Here is a 16,297-nt window from a genome sequence, read left to right as displayed (position 1 = left end):
CCATTACAGGATCCTGGCACCTCGCAGAGCTGCACAACCAGCCACGCCTTAACACTGGCCTACAGATTGTTTTCCAATCAGAGTAGAATTAAGTTAGAAATCAGTAACAAATACCTTAGTGGGAAGTTCCCAAATATAAGCAAATGAGTCACCTGTTTGATCAGGGCATTGGACCCACGTGCTGTCCCCGCTCACCGAGAACCCTGAGCACACACAGATACGATTCTGAGAAGGGGACAAAAGCATAGTATCGGCTATTAGGATGTGTGACAACGTTCCTCGTGCAAGTATCACAGCACACCTAAAAGCAAGAGGAAGTGCAAAAAACTCACCAGCATTACAACAGCACGTAACGGAGCAGGGCCGCACCAACTGCAGACATTCATTTGGAAGGTAACTGTGAGCACTGACAGGACACTGCCGCCTTGCAGTTATGGAAGACTTTAAAACGCAAACACATGTCCCAGAAATAGGTGAAATTACTACTCAACAGTGGCAATATTTTAAATTTGCATTTTATTAAAAATATAGCAACATAATAGCAGCATCGTTTAATAAATCTTTACTAATACCATTTTAAAAGTCATCCTACTCACAAACATATCCGCCTAGGCAGCGTCTGTGTGTTTACACTGGAGGTCCTTCCCTTGGCACTTCCACAGCACTTCCTCCCTAGCACTTCTCTACTGGGATTCAGCAGGCAGATTACTACCACATTCACCGGTGTAGCTGCACAGTGTACTCAGATCTTGGGGAAATCAGAAATCATCTTGAGCTTCATCAACAGTATGCTTGTCTACCTTACACTGGTAGCGAACAATCTCTTCCTCTAGTAGGATTTTCAATTTGAACTTACAAACATACTCAAGAAGGTATCTAACAAACAAAACCCAAGCATAGAAGGAACTACTTCAGTCCTGAAAAAATAAAATTTGGAGGTAAAATGAGAAGTCGCCCCCAAATTAGCAATTTCCAAAATTATACTGTTAGACAGATACAAATTTAAAAACAAGACAACAAATTAAGACTCTGAGTTTAAAGACTTTACCTTAAGAAACGTTATATCAGACACAAAGTAACAATTCTAATAAATTGTTAGGAGTTATGAAAAGCAGTGAAAGGGTTACTAAATCCAATCTAAGTGAATGTGAATATGGACCAGAACTCACAAACAACTTTAGCTTATTTTTAAAATAGTATCAGTTGTTAGTCAGTGTTACTAATAAAAGTGTATACTTTTAAAACGAAGAAAAAAAAAAAGCTTGCACCCATAAACCCAAAAAGTAGGGAAGTTAATTTTAAGAGATTCTTATATTACTCCAGATTCCTGCTTCCAGAAATATGTTTTATCCCTTTTGAAAGTCGAGATTAAACAATTTAAATGGCTATTACATATAAGAGTGGGAATTATGAGAAAATACTTAGTAAAAAATTTAAAAATATTTAAACATACAAGGAATGCAAGATCCTTCTACTTCACAAGACTAGATATACTTGACAACCCAGCTAGTTAAAAAATCAAACACTTTTAATGAAAATAGAAAATGACCACCAAAAAAGTACTCAATGCTTCAATCCAAAAGGATTAATTCTGCTAATCTGACAAACAAAGGCGATGAAATCAAAGCAAATTCTGACTTGGCGTTACTGTGTAGACTAAAGCATGCCGTTGTACGCAGTAATTCTTACATACATTATCTTCATTTGAGAGCGTGTTTGGGTCAGGGTCCTTTTTTTTTAAGTTTTTAAATAAAGGTAAGTAACATATACATAGACAATGACAGAGTCCCAAAAATGATTAGCATCACAAATGAGATTATTTTCTTGATCAAAAAATTTTTCTCACTATGGATGCCAGCTTTTAATTGAGCAAATCAAAACGCCAGCCCCCAACACTCCTGATGAATATGGCCAACACCGAAGCCCTTCAGAACGGAACCCTAATCCAGGGAAGGTCATCAACTGACAGGTGCATGCAGTCATGAGCTAATTAGACAGGACCCGGGTCACAGCAGGGGGTAAGCCAACAGTGAAGCATTTACGCGTTTTCACACTTGGAACTGACGGGCAAGCTTCTGAAGGACCGTCCTCTAGGATTAGTCTGGGTTGCTGAAAAGCAAGAGTGAGAGTTCCAAAAGAATTTTTCTAGACTGATGAATAGCAACTACAATTTAAGGAATTCTCTTACATAATTCTAGCTAAACAAAATCTGTATCAAGCGTAAAATGCTGTCTGCTGAGCCTCACCTCAAGTTTTCCCGACAACACCTGTATTAAAACAAAGTAACTCGAGAAGAAATCTACAACTGAAAACATATCGGCTCCAGTCAACAACAAACATACAAAACCCTACCAAGTTTTGCTTCCCTAAGAACAAGTCAAACATCCAACCCCGGAGAGGCTGGTTTTACTTCCTAGGATCCTCGGATCCCATTCACAAGTCAGGATCTGTCAAGCCTCACATGATCACTTTAACAGTGACTAAATATCAACCGCAGGAACCAGATTTCATGTTAATGACCAGCATGAAAGATATTTCACAGAGCCCAGAGAAGAGGAAAACAGTTTTATAAACACCACACAAAACGTGCATTCCCTGTGGCAAAAAAACAGAAAATCTCTGTGCCAATGAAAAGAAAGGCAGGATGAAAACTGATTGTTTTTTTGAAATGCATAAACAAATACTTTCCTCTAAAATACTTAGCTTTATTAGAGAAACGGTACTAAAAATAACAAAGATTCAAACATTTGCTCTAGTCTACTTCCATATCATAAATAAGACAGCTATTGATGCAAGACACATAATCCTACACAGTCCTCTCCATATGCACCCAGCATTCTTACATCAGAATAAGCTGTTTACAGCCAACCGTATGTGGTTGAATGATAAAAATGACCATCTATACTTTACATAGTAAAGCATTTTCCAAAGTTTTAATGTACACAGTTGACAAAAAGGAAAAAAAAAATCACACAGTAATTTTGAACACAAAAAGAGTGATTAAGCAGCTTAATAATCAAACCAGGCTTCATTACTCGCGGTGGGGGCAACTCTTTTCAGTCTTCACCAAAGACTTCAACCTCAACAGTATTAACATGAAAATTCAAGGTGAAACCAAGTGACCACCTGCTACTCAGCTTTTTAACTCTATCTGTACAAGTAACTCTTCCCATTGAGGTAAGGCAACTGAGTAATTTGATTGTATTAGACTGCATTAAAATAAAATTATACTTGATTTTTTAATAACATGCTAATTAAAACTGTTACTTTTTTTTTTGGAAATATAACAGTAATGAAAAGAATTCAAAAACCACAAGTTAAACGTTTTGAGACGAAAAACCTTTGCAATGCTGTCGTCTTGCACACCGTCAGGGAAAGGTGAGTCTATCTACGACGGACCACCCGAATTTTAAACTCAAGGAAACATACCCTGGGACACACAACCTCCCTGGTAAACGAGGCTTCCCTCAGTCAGCACATCATTTAGAGAAGACAACTGAGAGGTAATCATTAAGGTCATTCAACATCAACATAGACCACAAAAAGGTTCCTTTTAGGGAGAACAGCATGCTTCAATTGTCACAGTATAAAATTGATGGTCCCAAAACTGTACTGTTAAACTCAACAATCAGCCTTGAAAACAAGACTTCCTTTTCATATTAGGTGAACTAAGTAAGCAGCTCTCCTGACACTTGACTTGCATACCTCTCTATGGGTATGAACAGAATATCCACCTAGATTCCATATGAATTCAGGATGACTAGCACATAGAAAATTCTAGAAAACATTGTAGAAGGCACTAAAGCTTCAGCTTGTGCTCCCATAGCCCATTTTGAAAACCCAGTTTCCTTTTGCTAAGGACGCCTTTGCCACCTACAGCTGACAACACACACTGCAATTCTACTCGCAGTAAGCTTGGAAATGTCAAGGAAGTTTAAAAGAAAACGCTCACTCTGCGGGTAGACCCAACGACTCAAACACGGAATACTAACACGTATTAGTATTCAGCACAGGGGGTTCTTTCTTTTCAGAGAGAACAGTAGCATGCAGTGTCAGTTGTTTTTTAATCCACTTAAACAATTTTAACCTGTAAAACTATCTTAAAGAAAAACTGCTGTCCTAAATGATGAACAAAAGAAAACAAGTGAGAATTAAACACAATCACTGTAAATCTTGTAAAGGCGAAAACTTCTTACATACTTTGCACTTACAAGGGGTGTGTTTATATTTCCACCAATTTCAAGCACATCATCAAACTTTACATACTGAAACTGCTTTAAAAAAAAAAAGTAAAGTGATACAAAATTCAGTAACCAGCCTTGTCAAGAGCCTGCAAAGCTTGTCACCAGTCTTTAAGGATAGTATGAATTTGGATCTCTGATGTTGTGTTTATTTGCAATGGTTCTTGGCAGACACTAATAAACCACATGGCAAGTATGTCGGCCACCATGGAACTGCACAGACTTCACATGAGAAGGCTGAGTAACGTGTGCTACCGTCTCCATGTCCGTGCTTTCTGATTCAGAAACAAGATGGCCACAAAGTCACCTAAGGATTGGAAAGCCGTTTGCTGCTATCTTTTACGCTCCACTAGACTTCCTCCCTGTCTATTACATCTTGTTGTGAGACGTAAAAGCTTTGGACTGGATGCCAGCGTTGAGTGCAGAGGGGCCTTGGAGGGTCCTACACCGTGTCTGACTGGGCAGACAGGTTTTCCTCGTCAGGCTGACAGCTGCCGTTCTGCTGCCCGTGGCTGTCCCCAGTCCTCGGTGCGTCCTGGTCACCGACTTCTTTGCCCACATCTGAATCTGCCTCGTTCATCTCCTCCTTCTCCTACAAAAAAAATATTAATGTGCCCATTTAACATTTTCCTAAGAGTTGCCCACAATAAAAGCAAAAATTATGTCTTATCTTTTTCATAAGACTGATTTCTCGGAAAGGTCGAGTTAGAGAGCGAGGGAGATGGAGTGACAGGAAGCCTGCATGTAGGTCGTGTCCACAGGCTTTAGTGCCCAAGCTCTGAAGCCAGTGGCTTCTCCCAGGGCAGGGACCCAGGCACTCAGCTCATCCTCCACTGCTGTTCCAGGGGCATGAACTAGGAGCTGGACCAGGAGTGGAGCCGCAGGGACTAGAACCACAGTCCACATGAAGTGCTCATACTGCAGGTGGCACATACACCACAGTCCCAGCTCCAATGTCTATCATTTCTGAAGAAACAAGACTGAATATTTTCTACCCATTATGTTTTCATATTAAAAAAAAACACTCAAGTAGTGTAAAAACTTCCCCTTTGTACTTCTTATAAAATTAAATGAGGGAAACAAAAAATTGTAAGAACTGACAGACTTGAAAAAAATGGAAGAGATTACAAGTATTTCCAAAAGATAAGATACACACCAAAACGCAAAAACAAAGAACAAGGGACCACCACTGTCGCCCTGGCAACAACAGCACTGCATCCCACATAGGAGAGGCCGTGCGAGTCCAGCTACCCTCCTTGCGATGTGGACCTGCTGCTGTGCCTGGGAAGGCACATGGCCAGTACTAGGGCCCTATTAGCCATGTGAGAAACCAGAACAGACTTCAGAAATGGCTGTTGTGGCCGCTAGGAGAAAGAACCAGCAGATGGAAGATCAATCTTTCTCTGTTTCTTCATCTTTTCCTTTTTTTGTTTTCCTCCCCACAAAGATTTATTTACTTTTATTAGAAAATTGGGTCTGCAGAGAGGAGATACAGCAAAAACGATCTTCCACCCGCTGATTCATTCCCAAAGTAGCCGCAACAGCCTGAGCTGAGATGATCCAAAGCTAGGAGCCAGGAGCTGCTTCTGGGTCTCCCATGCAAGTGCAGGGTCCCAAGGCTTTGGGCCATCTTCTGCTGCTTTCCCAGGCCACAAGCAGGAAACTGGATGGGAAGTGGAGCTGCCTGGACACAAACTGACACCTATATGGTATCCCAAGGCATGCAAGGAGAGAACTTCAGCCAGTAAGCTACTTCTTCTGACCCAGGACTGCAGTTTTCACAATTTTAATTTGCTGGGCCCAGTACGATGGCTCAACTAGCTAATTCTACACCTTGTCTCAGCTGGGATTCCATAAAGGCACGGTTCATGTCCTGGCTGTTCTACTTCCCATCTAGCTCCCTGCTTGTAACTCAGCAAGTAGCAGACGATGGCCCAAAGCCTTGGAACCCTGCACCCACGAGAAGACCCAAAAGAAGCTCCTGGCTTCTGGCTTTAAATCAGCTCAGCTCCAATGACTGTGGCCATTCTGTCTTTCTAATAAAAACAAATCTTTAAAAAAACCCTTTTTAAAATTTACTCCCTTATCTTCAAAATTTAACGAGATTGATCAATTTAACACTTTTTTTCTTTCAAAAACAGCAAGCAATTTTAGTCCTGTGGACACTCTTGAAGCAGCCCTGAACAAACAACATGAACATACACAGAAAGAGGAAGGAAGAGGCCTGGCGAGGACAGATAGAACATGTCACCTGCCACAGTGCCCACGCCCCTGGACAGCCTCCTGCCTGCCAGGGTGCCGGAGGGGACGTCAGTACACCAGGCAGTGGGCATACCTGCTAAACCACCTCCACCTGCAAACCCATCTCTCTCACCCCTCCTCGCCCTCTACCAGAGCCCCACACAGGCCAGCAATACCATGCCCTGACCTCTGTAATAAACATTTAAAAATAATGCTTGTATTATAAAAAACATCATGTTTTAAAAAGTTCGTTCCCATTTAGCGCTTTCCCCACCGTGCCGCACCCGGCGGCTGACTTACATCACTTCCTGTGAGCACAGCGCTGTCCTCCTTGCCTTCGCCGTCTTTACAGTCCTTTTTCACAGAGCTGGAGTGCTCACTCTCCCTCCTCTCACCAATGTGGTCCCGTTCCTTCTCTCTCTTTTTATCCTTCTTATTTCTGCTACAAGAATATTAATAACATGTCAGCATCTAATAGCTTAAAGAGATTTATCATAGTTTTGACAAAATATCCTTATCCAATACAGGGCATCCCCTGAAACAACACAAAATAAAATTCCTTGTACCAGACACACTAGTAAGCTATTTTGACAAAAAATGGGTCCTACACCCTGGCTTACCCCCATCTTACCCTACTTGGTTTTTTAAAAGACATACAATTTAGGGTCAACAAGGTGACTCAACAAACTAATGTTCCACCTGTAAGTGTAGGCACCCATGTGGGCGCTGGCTCATGTCCTGGCTGCCTCACTTCCCATCCAGCTCCCCGCTTGTGGCCTGGGAAAGCAGCAGAGGATGCGCCAGGCGCTTTGGTCCCTGCAGCCATGTGCAAGACCTGGAAGAAGCTCTTGGCCTCTGGCACCCTGGCCAGCCCCAAACACTGCAGCATCTGGGGAGTGGATGAGTGAATGGGAAATCTCTGCTTTGCAATCTCTCCCTCTCTAACTGCCTTTCAAATAAATAAAATAAACCTTTAAAAAAATATTTGGGGGGGGCAATACTACACTGACAAAGAACATATGCAGACATTTTTCCCTGTTGTTATTCCCCCACATCATATAGTGTAATTATTTACACAGCACTTAGGTCGAGTCCCTAGCCTCCAGCCCCAAGGACAGCAGGCGTCTGCAGAGTGAATCAGATACAGGAGTTTCATTTGTTTCTCAAATAAACAAAAATTAAAACTAAAATGAACAATAATACCAAAGCCTGGGGACAGACAAGAAGCATGTAAGTGGAAGCTGAGGGTGACTGAATATCTACCTCTTAAGACTTCATTTCTGAAAGGGGCAAATGGAATATTCACTCAGAATATAAGCGAGAATTTGTTTTGTAGATTTTCCACCTGCTCCAGTGTCATGTCAGCTCATGATCTTAACTTACCCCCTCGGGGAGGGAGACCGGGAAGACTTCCTTTTTATGGTTTTCGATGTTCTTGGGGATCTAGAAGAGCTCCTGCTCCTCCTCCTACGTCTTTCCCTGGAAGTGAAAAACACGTCATATTTTAAATAACAGCCAGCCATATAAGGGGCAATTCACATATATAAAAGACAAGGAACTCTCAAGCGCATTTTTACTATTCCTTAGAGGTCAGCAGAAAATAACAATCTTTATGGTTCTGTCCTGTCCTATTTCCTCATTTCAGAACTCAGGCCCAATAATGAACCACAAATTGCACAGACTGCTCAAAACATCATCTCTGGTGGTGTACAGATGGATATACAAGTACAGCTGCTGATGATAATAAGCTAACTCTGGATAATACTCTAGACTATCAGTTAGGAATAAAGCCGTGAGTCAATGAACAAGTAGAGCTGATTATACTCAGATTTAAATTCCAGTGCTTTATTTTACTGGATACACAGCTAGGATCACATTATTGAACCTGAGCCTTTTTATCTGACATGAACACAGCTCAAGCACTACAGGCCTGGCATGAGAGCACCAAGGAGGTCCAGTCGGGCATGAGTCTGCCAGGCACGGGCTCCCTCCCCAGCCCTGGCACAGGCCCTACTTTTCTCAACAATAGTGTTAATTCTAACATCACAAATGTTTTCAAATATCAAAATTTTTATTGAAAATACAGGTGGGGATACATTCTGGAAATAAAAATATTAAGTGGGCTATTGTTCTGAGGAGTTATAATGTTTCTGATGTAATAAACAAAACCCAGAGTGTCTGAAAGGCAGAAAACTGCTAAAAGACGAAAAACTCAAACTCTTCACACCAAGTTCTTCTGAAAGCATAAAACACTGAAAATGGCTACACTCTTAGAAATGAATGGTGCTTATCCTATTCCTCCAGCCCTAACACCAAATGTGAGCAAGGGAATTTTCTTAAAGATCAAGTGACATAAAATAGCTCAGAAAAAAAGAATTTAAACATGATGAAGTTATTCAAAATTAAAACATTCAGGCCTGGTGCTCAGTGGCTAGAGTCTTCAACCTGGCACATGCAGGGATCCCATATGGGTGCTAGTCTGTGTCCAGGCTGCCCGCCTCCCTTCCAGCTCCCTGCTTGTGGCCTGGGAAGCAGGTAAGGACAGCCCAAAACCTTGGGACCCTGCACCCGTGTGGGAGACCCAAAAGAGGCTCTACCCATTGAGGACACTTGGGGAATGAACCAGTGGCAGGAAGATCTTTCTCTCTCTCCTTTCTGTGTATCTGACTTTCCAATGAAAATAAATAAATCTTTAAAATAAAAACTAAAACATCTGTTTGTACTAGGAAGGGTCATCACACAAACACAAAGGCACACATGACACACAATCAATAATGCCTACGCAGTGCAAGGAGGCTCCAAGGGTTCAACTGATACAAACAAAGGCTGTTCAATTACTTCACGTGTGTCCAATGTGCCGGAATCTGGAGCTAATCTCTCAGCCCCAGTAAGACACACGAATATAACAAGGCTGCCAGTCCGCTGCTTCTGAAGCAGTCTGCTGCTCTGCTTTTATCTTAGAGGTGGAGAAAGACCGACCAACACAGTGAGCACTAACTCCACAGATTCCTACAAAGGCTCAGGTTAGGCAAGTCCAGAGTCAGGAAGTCCAACCTGGCGTTCCACACGGAGCTGGACCCAGTGACTGGAGCTATCGCTTCCTAACTGCTGGAGCGTACAGTCACAACACTAGAAATCAGGAGCCTTCGTGGGAACTGAGCCCAGGTAGTCCACTCCAGTCCCAGTGCCACCAGGCCTGCTCCTGAGGCAATGTTTTAAAGTAGGTACCAAACGGTGATTAGAGGAATTCGCAAACCTCTAAAAGGAGAGGAGGGAAAGGGTTATGGCTCAATGGGCTCAACAGTCACTTGGGGGCCTTGGATTGAATCGCAGCCATCCCACTTCGGATCCAGCTTCCTGTCAATGCACCTGGAAAGCAGCAAATGAGAGCCAGCGTACTCGGGCCTTGGCCACCCACACGGCAGACCCACAGCAAGTCACACTCTTGGATGCAGCCCGGGCCGGCCTCAGCCAGCACAGCACCTAGGCTATGGGTCAGCGCAACGCAGGTCTCCCATCTGTCTGTCACTCCAGTTTTTCAAAAATGAACAAATAAATAAATAAATAAATAAATAAATCTTTTAAGAAAGAAAGAAGATAAAAATGGAACAGTGCTACTGAACTTTGGATACACAAGCACAGCTCAGGGACCAGACTTTCAGTCCAGCATTTAAGATGTCACGTTAGAGTAGCGAGGTTCAACCCCTCAGCTCCAGCTACACACACCAGTGTGCACCAAGAGCTGGGTTCAGATGGAGTTTCCAGTTCCTGCCCAGGTCCCAGGAGCTATGTGGGAGGTGAATCAGCCAATGTGAATGCTCGTTCTCAGAGTTCTTTTAAGCTGAAGTACAGAGCACATGAGAGATTCCCTGTAAGCTTCAGTTTCCTGATGCTTGAAATGGCAACAACAGTCTCCACACAGGTTTACTCTGAGGATTAAATAATGCGAGGCCGGAAAATACACTGAGGTACAATTATCTGGCAAATGTCTGCCATTATCATCCTTGATCTTTCAGTATTAGTCAAAGGCTAACGTTAGGAACAAACCATTAAAGTGCCAATTTTAACATTTATTTTATTTTTCTTTCAAAGACAAAATTACAGAGACAAGGAGAGAGAGCTCTTCCATCCACTAGTTCATGCCCCAAACAGCCCAAGCTGAGCTGATCCAAAGTGAGGACCAGTAGCCTCCTTGGGGTTCCCGTGAGAGTGTAGGGGCCTAAGGACGTGGCCCATGCTCAGCTGGTTTCCCATGCCCTGTCAGGGAGCTGCTCTGGAAGCAGAGCACCTAAGACAGGAACCAGTGCCCGCAGGTGATGCCAGTGTCGAGGCCCAGGATTCATCTCTCTGCCACCACACTGTCCCCTGAAGTACCAATTTTGCAAAAAGAAAGGAGATACTGCTGTGGGTAAGCCTCCACATGTGGGTGCTGGTTCAAGTCCTGCCTGCTGTACTTCCAATCCAACTCCTGCCAATAGAATTCAGGACAGACAGGAAGGTCCAAGTGCGTGGGAACCCACACCGGGGATCCAGAAGCTGCATTGGACAGGCCCAGCCCTTTTTACAGCCATTTGGGAAGTGAACCACTGGATGAAAGACCTCTCTCTGTCTCTTCCTAACTCTGACTCTTACATAATTTTTAAAAATACATATATTTAAAAAGGAGGCATAAGGGGTGGCACAGTGGCTCAACAGTCTAATCCTCTGCTTACAACGCCAGCATCTCAGATGGGCACCAGTTCTAGTCCCAGCTGCTCCTCTTTCAATCCAAAACCCTGCATATGGATTGGGAAAGTAGCAGATGACAGCCCAAGTCCTGGGTCCCTACACCCAAGTAGGAGACCCAAAAGCAGCTCCAGGCTCCTGGCTTTGGACTGGCTCAGTTCCAGCCACTGCAAGGATTTGTGGAGTGAAGCACTGAATGGAGGATCTGTTAGTCTGCCATTCAAGTAAATAAATAATCTTAAAAAAAAAAGGCAGGTGCTATGGTACACAGCAGGTAATACCACTGGCTACAATGCCAGCATCTATATGGGTACTAACTCAGATCCCAGCTGTTCTACTTCTGATCCAACTAACGGCTGATACCAGACATGAATATAGACTGGACATATTTCCAGACACATACACCCCCTCTACACACACACAGCTTCTTTTTTGTTTTAAAGATTTTTTTTTTTATTATTGGAAAGGCAGATTTACAGAAAGAAGGAAAGACAGAGTGAAAGATCTTCCATCCACTGGTTCACTTCCCAAGTGACCACAACAGCCAGAGTTAAACCGAACAACACCCAGGAGCCAGGAGCTGCTTCCAGGTCTCCCACACGGGTGCAGCGTCCCAAGGCTTTGGGCCGTCCTCCACTGCTTTCCCAGGCCACAAGCAGGGAGCTGCATGGGAAGTGGGACAGCTGGGACATGCAAATCAGCGCCTGCAAGGCGAGGATTCTAGCCACTAGGCTACCATGCCAGGCGTTTGCTTTTTATTTTAAAACACAAATATATTTCAGAGACATTTTATCACAAGTCAGGAACTCCATTTATTTACAGTCATAATATCACCCAGAATAAGGTTGTACACTTAGATATCTCAATTGCATGAAGAGGTCTCATTTTGCAAATGTTACTATGGAAACCTACTGCCACCTGGTGGCAGTGTAACTCTTAATAAAGTGGGAACTATATTGAGGAAAAGAGTAACCATTAAAATTTACAAAGACTGAGAATCCATATCATGAACTCAACAAAAGGGCTAAAAACTATTCTCAGTGAGGGATTTGGCATTTAATCCAGCGTTTCTGAAACCAGCATCTCCCCTCAGTGTCTGAGTTTGATTTCTGGCTCCATTAAGAGGGTTCCTATCAGCCTGAGGGGAGCCCTGGCTTGTGCTCTGGGCTGCAGCTCTGGGCTCTGGCCCCTCCCTCCTCAGCCACTTCGGTCATCTGCAGAGTGGAATGCCACATGACCTCTCTCTTCCTCCCAAACGAGTACCTCCCATGACAGTAAGGACAAACACCACACCATCAGAACACATTTTGCATATTAACATTGTATCAAGGGAATGAAAAAAATGAGCTTATGAGATCAAATTCTATAATTTTTTTTTTTAAAAGAAATCCTCCCTTACCTTTCTACCCTCAAAGAGAACCACAACAAAGAACAGGAATTAGCAGGTTAAAATAACAGACCACAAACGGCAGCTAAAACTTGTCAAGTCTGCCCATGTTCATGACTGTGGCGATCCCTCTGCTAGAGGAAACAGCACGAGGAGGGGAGCACACTGTGACCTGGCCACACTGGCTCAGCTTGCACACAACGATCTTTTCGCCACCAGCTAAACCCGCCGGAACACATTTTATGCATCATCGAACCTGCTGGAACTTCGAGATCTTCTGGAGGCATTGTAACTCCGGGGTGGTGTTCTGGACTTCTTCTCCTTCTTCCTCTTCTCATCGGTCTCTTTGGATCTGTCCTTGTCTTTGTCCTGTTCCTTCTCAGGCTCTTTGTCCCGTTCTTTCTCTCTGTCCTTCTCTTTATCTTTGTTTTTACCCCGCTCCTTCTCCTTGTCACGTTCCTTCTCTCTCTCTCTCTCTTTTTCCCTTTCCTTTTCTCTATCTTTCACTCTTTCCTTTTCCTTGATCTTTTCTCGAGTATCCTTCCTTTTGTCCCTTTAAAAACAAAAATTAATTAATTAATAACTAAAGCAATTCTTCCCCACCCAATTGGGACCTCCCTCTCTTTCCTTTACAATCACCAACACTAAATCATTTAGAATGGCTATAGACATAACATATAAATTCTACACAACTCAAGTGTACACAAAGCTGCTAAATGAAGCAATTACCAGGCTGAGTGGAGCAGTTTGGAAACCTCATGAATCATACTGACCATCAGATTCAAATCAATGGCAACCAATATTAATCCTAGATTATTAAAACAACCAGAAAAAAAGTTTTATTTCTCTCATTTAAAACCTAAACCACAACAGAGTTTTAACAAACGAAGCCAATGAAAACAGTCTCTGTAATTTCCCTAAAACTCACCGTGAACGTGACCGACTCCGGGACTTGCGCCTCTCCCTTGACTTAGAGCGTTTTTTATGTGGGCTCTTAGATCTGCGTCGATCTTTCTGTCTTGAACGTGATCTATTATGGGATCTACTCCTAAGGAAAAATAAATTGTTAAAAAACTTAGTCTTAAAATTTAAAAATTTTTAAATTGAAGATGTCTTTCAAATATGAAAATTTTAAAATCTATCCTAATACTATTTATCAAAATCTATAAATTTCAAGTTTACTTGTTACCAGACGTTTCTCTAGTTATGCACTGCACGAGACCTACGCTGTTATCCGCAGGTGCGGCTTCGTGTGGCACAATTAACGAGATGCTTCACATTAGTACAAAAAGCTTCCCTCGTACTCCATGTTTTATGCTAAAAACCGTCTTTTAAGACCTATTTTATATATCTAAAAGGCAAAGTTACAGACACTGACGGCCAGAGGGGTAAGAGATAGAGAAAGATCGCCCATTTACTAGTTCACTCTCCAGATAGCCACATGCCCAGAGCTGGGCCAGACCAGAGCCAGGAGCCAGGAGCTAATTCTGGGTCTTCCATGTGGATACACAATTCTAAGCCCTTGGCCTATTTTTTGCTGCTTTCTCAGACCATCAGCAGAGAGCTGGCTCAGAAGAAGTGGAGTAGCTGGCCCTTTAAACAGCACCCATATGGGACTCAAGTACTGCTGTCAGAAGGAGGGCAGCTTAACTAACTATGCCACAATGCCAGGCCCCTTGCCTTTTAACTCTCAATCAGCAAGGAGTCTGGTTATAATTCATCTTCACAGAGTAGTGCTTTGATGATTCAATAGTTTCTATAAAAGGTTCTGTTATTTGTCCTTACAAATATATTAAGAAAAGTGTACAGCAGCTGGCACTGTAGCAAACTAAACTTCCTTGCCCTGTGGCAGCAGTAGCCCATAAGGCATTGCTTTAAGTCCCAGCTGCTCCACTTTCAATCTAGTTTCTGGTTAAAGGCCTGGGAAAGTGCTCAGGCCTCTGCAATCATGTGAGAGCCTGGAAACAAGCTCCTGGCTTAGGACTGGCACATCCCGGGCAGTGGTAGTCACTTGGGGAATGACCCAGGAGCTCCCGGCTTAGGACTGGCACAGCCTCGGCGGTGGTAGTAACTTGGGGAATGACCCAGGAGCTCCCGGCTTAGGACTGGCACAGCCTCAGCGGTGGTAGTAACTTGGGGAATGACCCAGGAGCTCCCGGCTTAGGACTAGCACAGCCTCGGCGGTGGTAGTAACTTGGGGAATGACCCAGGAGCTCCTGGCTTAGGACTGGCACATCTCGGGCAGTGGTAGTCACTTGGGGAATGACCCAGGAGCTCCTGGCTTAGGACTGGCACACCCCAGCGGTGGCAGTCACTTGGGGAATGACCCAGGACAGATGATCTCTCATTCTCTCTGTTGCAATTCAGCCTTTCAAATGAAACTAAATAAATCTAAAAAGAAAAAAGATTGTGTAGGCACAGTATTAGTAGTAGTATCAGTGCTAGCTTGACAGGAAAACAAAAATCCTTTTACGTGAGCTAAAACTAGATAAAAATAATCCAAGATTACACGGCAATAACTTTTCACACCTATAGTGACACCCACAGCTAGTTAAAGAACTTTTCTAAGAACTAGTGTTACACCACAGCAGGTTAACCTGCCTTGCAATGCCAGCATCCCACTCTGGAGTGTGAATCGATTTCCAGCTGCTCTACTTCCCATTCAACTTCCCGCTACTGCTCCTGAGAAAGCCTGCCAAGCTGACTGAGCCCCGCCCCGCCCCCACCAGACGGAGCCCTGGCCAAGCCGGCTGCTTCAGGCACCGGAGACTGAACCAGAGCACAGAAAGTTCGCTCCCCTCCTCCTCTTTCAAGTTGGCCTTTCCAAAAAAAAAAAAAAAAAAAAAAGGGGGGGGCAGAATTACATAGAAAGGAAAAGGGAAGAGAGATTTTCCCTCTGCTGGCTCAGGCCCCAAATGACCACAATGGCAAGGAGCCCGGAGCTTCATTCGGGCCTCCCACGCAGACGCAGGGGTCCAGGGACTTGGCCTATCATCAGACCCTGACTGAGAGACTGCACGGCAGTATCTGGTACAAAACAAATGCTTATTAACTCCACTTGCACTATCATCATTCTCACTTAAAGTTAACATAAAGCTTACATTCTTATTTAATGCCAAGGAAGCAATGAACTTCCACAAGTATACTTATTTTAAAAGTCAAAGTTACAGAGAGAAAGAGAGATGTTTTGTCCACTAGTTCACTCCCAATGGCCACAATGCCCAAGGCTGGGCCAGCTGAAGTCAGGCTTATTTTAAAATGCCTTTGCTTCAACATGCTTAATAAAAACTGTCATCATAATATTTCTGTTCAGGTTAACCTCACTAAAAGTACAATTATTTTGTTTTTTCTTAAAAGGTGCTTTCCAACCTTAAATAGGCAAAGAAAAATTTTTAAGGATTAAGTGCAGCAGTTATAAATAATGAACAAAAAAACAAGCAAAACATTAATGCATTAGTTTCCCTCCTCACCCAGCAAGTCTTGAGAGTACAAAAAGCCACTGTTTGAGTAATGAATTTCTGAAACTTAAATATTCCCTCATTTCTAATGTCCTGGTTTCTGATTAATGCTAACAGTCAAAAGTAGATCTAACCTACCTAAAGATGTATCTTTATCACCTTTAATTTTTAATAATTTGAAAGATATTTTTAGATAAAACTGTAAATAGCAACTTACCATCACGTTGCATCAAAGTTCACTTGTA

At 43.0% G+C, this 16,297-nt stretch overlaps 1 protein-coding gene across 6 annotated transcripts in view; it reads right to left on the bottom strand.

The window, feature by feature from the left end:
- Positions 1-2,691: 2,691 nt before the first annotated feature.
- Positions 2,692-16,297, bottom strand: part of LOC121166696 (splicing regulatory glutamine/lysine-rich protein 1-like) — a 38,278-nt gene continuing 24,672 nt past the window's right edge. For 2 of the 6 annotated variants that reach the window (XM_040995940.1, XM_040995944.1), the window contains exons 7-11: positions 13,523-13,642; positions 12,851-13,147; positions 7,866-7,961; positions 6,783-6,924; positions 2,692-4,833 (exon numbers count right to left, since the gene is read on the bottom strand). In XM_040995940.1, coding sequence (XP_040851874.1) covers positions 4,684-4,833; positions 6,783-6,924; positions 7,866-7,961; positions 12,851-13,147; positions 13,523-13,642 — 805 coding nt within the window. In that variant the 3' untranslated portion in view covers positions 2,692-4,683. Of the gene's footprint in view, positions 4,834-5,905; positions 5,922-5,994; positions 6,000-6,782; positions 6,925-7,865; positions 7,962-11,955; positions 13,148-13,522; positions 13,643-16,297 lie in introns of those variants that run through there. The other 4 variants (XM_040995942.1, XM_040995943.1, XM_040995941.1 and 1 more) reach the window with 4 other exon arrangements.

Source organism: Ochotona curzoniae, unplaced genomic scaffold (assembly GCF_017591425.1).
Source record: "Ochotona curzoniae isolate NIBS_2020 unplaced genomic scaffold, NIBS_Ocur_1.0 patch207, whole genome shotgun sequence".
NCBI lineage: Eukaryota > Metazoa > Chordata > Mammalia > Lagomorpha > Ochotonidae > Ochotona > Ochotona curzoniae.
The sequence above is the reverse complement of the archived record's forward strand: the minus strand, read 5'-3'. Positions and strand labels throughout refer to the sequence as shown.